This window comes from Condylura cristata, unplaced genomic scaffold, assembly GCF_000260355.1.
Source record: "Condylura cristata isolate star-nosed mole 26May11 unplaced genomic scaffold, ConCri1.0 scaffold00001, whole genome shotgun sequence".
In the NCBI taxonomy this organism is placed as follows: Eukaryota; Metazoa; Chordata; class Mammalia; order Eulipotyphla; family Talpidae; genus Condylura; species Condylura cristata.
In genome coordinates this window covers 81,792,211-81,794,971 of record NW_004567102.1, presented here as the reverse complement: position 1 = coordinate 81,794,971, position 2,761 = coordinate 81,792,211, and the positions used below count along the sequence as shown (strand labels likewise).

At 38.5% G+C, this 2,761-nt stretch overlaps 1 protein-coding gene across 3 annotated transcripts in view; it reads right to left on the bottom strand.

Annotated features, from left to right (window-relative positions):
- Positions 1-2,761, bottom strand: part of ESR1 (estrogen receptor 1) — a 245,118-nt gene that overhangs the window by 23,635 nt on the left and 218,722 nt on the right. For all 3 annotated transcript variants that reach the window (XM_004673938.1, XM_004673936.2, XM_004673937.2), the window contains one exon: positions 600-733. In XM_004673938.1, the coding sequence (XP_004673995.1) occupies positions 600-733 (134 nt within the window). The remainder of the gene's footprint in view (positions 1-599; positions 734-2,761) is intronic.

Genomic DNA, 2,761 nt, shown 5'->3' with positions numbered 1-2,761 from the left:
CAGAGACAGAGCAGGGAGCAGAACAGGCCGACTGATGAAGTACACTGCTGAGGAGGGCAGCAGGCGGGTTGGGAGAGGTCTGCTGCACCATGTGGTCACCTCCGGGGCAGGCGGGGATCGAACTCATGCAGAAGTGGCCTTAGCTTCCCAGTGCTGCGTTTTAACCTGCTGAGCCACCAGGGAGGACCCAAATCCTATCTTTCAACGAATCAGTCATGAGAAGTTAAGTCCTGTCTGAAGAAGTCTCTCTCCTTATCATCTGGAGATTAGAATTCCTTGCAATGTCATAAGGTACTAGATTGATTTACTTTCTGACTTCAAGACATAGGTCTCTATCTAAGTAGCACTTTAATACAAACATCCCCAGCATCTATGGAATGATGCAACTATCCAACCAAAGGCCACTGGACTCCATTTCCCATTTTGGCTTTTCCTTTCACCCTATTTGCCCGCACAGCTCCACCTCCACAAGCCGTCTGCAATTATCTGGGTCTTTTCAAGTGCAAGCCATCGGCTTCTTTCCATCAATGACTATGCCTTTGCAGTACAAAGTCCATGTCTGGCTGAAAATACAAATAAACAATCTGCCATGAGCTCACCTGAGTTAAGCAGAATGATGGACTTCAGGCACACAAACTCCTCTCCCTGGAGATTCATCATACGAAACCGAGACGACGTTGCCAGCAACATGTCGAAGATCTCTACCATGCCCTCTACACATTTTCCCTGGTTCCTATGAAAACACAATATAAAAAGAAGAAAAGCTTTAAAGGATAGAAACGCTTCCACAAGGCATGGAATGGTGCACATTCATGAAAATCTACTGGTTTCGAATCTGAAATCAAAAAACTTCAGCCCATTCCCCACAGGGAGCTCGAACATACATTTGACTTCTAAGGCAAGACAAAAAAAGATTTTCTATGAATAAAACAGTTTCATTTCCAGTTCTTGGGAGAGCTGTTCAATATATGTTACTTGTGTGTTCTTCAGCCTAGGCTTAATCAAAATGACCAGGTAAATTTTGTAATATTTATTGATCTGCTACTAAATTTGTGAGGGTAATGTGAGTAAAAATAGGACCTCCAGTGTCAATATGCTCATGGCTTCAAGTATACAACCAGGCACATAGACTTTTTGGAGAAACTGCCAGTGTGGTAAGTAAGACAGGAGCTGTGCTGGAACCATAACTGTTGCTGAGAATGGCCTGATAGATGACATTTGAGTTGATCATGAAATTTTAGACTTCATGCAGAGAAAGCATAAAAGTATTACTGGGAGAGGCCCTAACAAGGGAAGAAGGATGAGCATGAAAAAATGGAAGTGGGCCCTCCCCTGGTGGAAAGCACAGCACTGTGAAGCTACTGCAGCCACTGCAGCACTAGTTCGATCCCTGGCCAGGAAGGTGACCCACATGGTGCAACAGAACTCTCCTGACCCACCCACTGCTCCCCTCATTGGGGTATTTCAGTCGATCTGTCTTTTCTGCTCCTCACTGTCTCTGGTGAATCCTCTTACCCTCATATCTCTGGCCTGCACCCCAGCTCTGTATGCATAAATAAATAAATCTTAAAAAAAAAGAAGTGTATCCTAGAGGTGAGGAGACAGGAGAGGAGTCTGGGAGAGAGAAGAGCAGGTATCGAAAAATGTTTTCCATTAATGTAAGAAGTTTAGGCTTTTTCCTTGTACAACAGAATCTTGTCAAAGATTTAAGATTGATTGTTGCAACTATTAAATAAGCAAATCCAAAGTTCATAGCATGTAATATATTTTTTTTAAGTATGAGTGTTTTTTCCATAGGATTATTGAAGTTACATGAGACAATGCACATGAAAAGAATTCACCTATTTTGTTGTTGTTCACAAGCTAGGTGGGGGTTATGATGTGCTTGAAGGGTTCAAAAGGAAGTAAACATAGTCTAATGCATAGTCAAACATATATTTGTAAATTACTAAAACATTTAAAACATGAACACCAAAGACATTGTTCCACTTTTTTTATTTCCTCTTATTAATGTATCTTGGAGTTCTTCATCAACTATTTTTAACAGTTCTATTGTTTTCATGTTATTATTTCTTTAATTACTTCTTTGTTGGCTAATATTTACTTTGATCTCAAATATTTTGCTGTTAAAAACATTTCATAACTAATTATATATTTATATCTCTCAATGCATGTACAGAGAGAACTATCAAATAAATTCCTAGAAGCAGATCAGAGGAATTTTTTTAAAAATTTTGATAAATTGTTTAAATGTTGCTTCAAAGAACTTGTATAACAATAGGCTATTTGTAAGAAAATATACCGATATACGGTTTTCCTCTGGGTTTTTTGCTCATTATTTTCTGTTTGATTATTCATTATTTTCACCTTAATTCTTTAGGGTGCTTTATATATTACAGTAATTAACTGTTTATCTTAAAAGCTGTCAGTGCTTTTCTAATGGCTTGTCATGTTTCTCTCTCAAATTTGTTTTGCGTAGCTTCTTCTGCAAGACACTCAATTATTACATAATCAAACATTTCATTTATGGATTTAGAATAGTGTATCTTGCATGTAAAGGGTATCTTTCCTTCCATTAACAATTAAAAAATACCTTATGATACCTCCTTGATACAGTTTCAAGTTTTATTTTTTATAAGTTTTTTTTCTTAAAGATTTATTTATTCATTTATATGGAACTGGGGTACAGGCCAGAGATGTGGAGGGTGAGAGGATTCACCAGAGACAGAGTGGGGAGCAGAACAGGCAGATCGATGAAGTC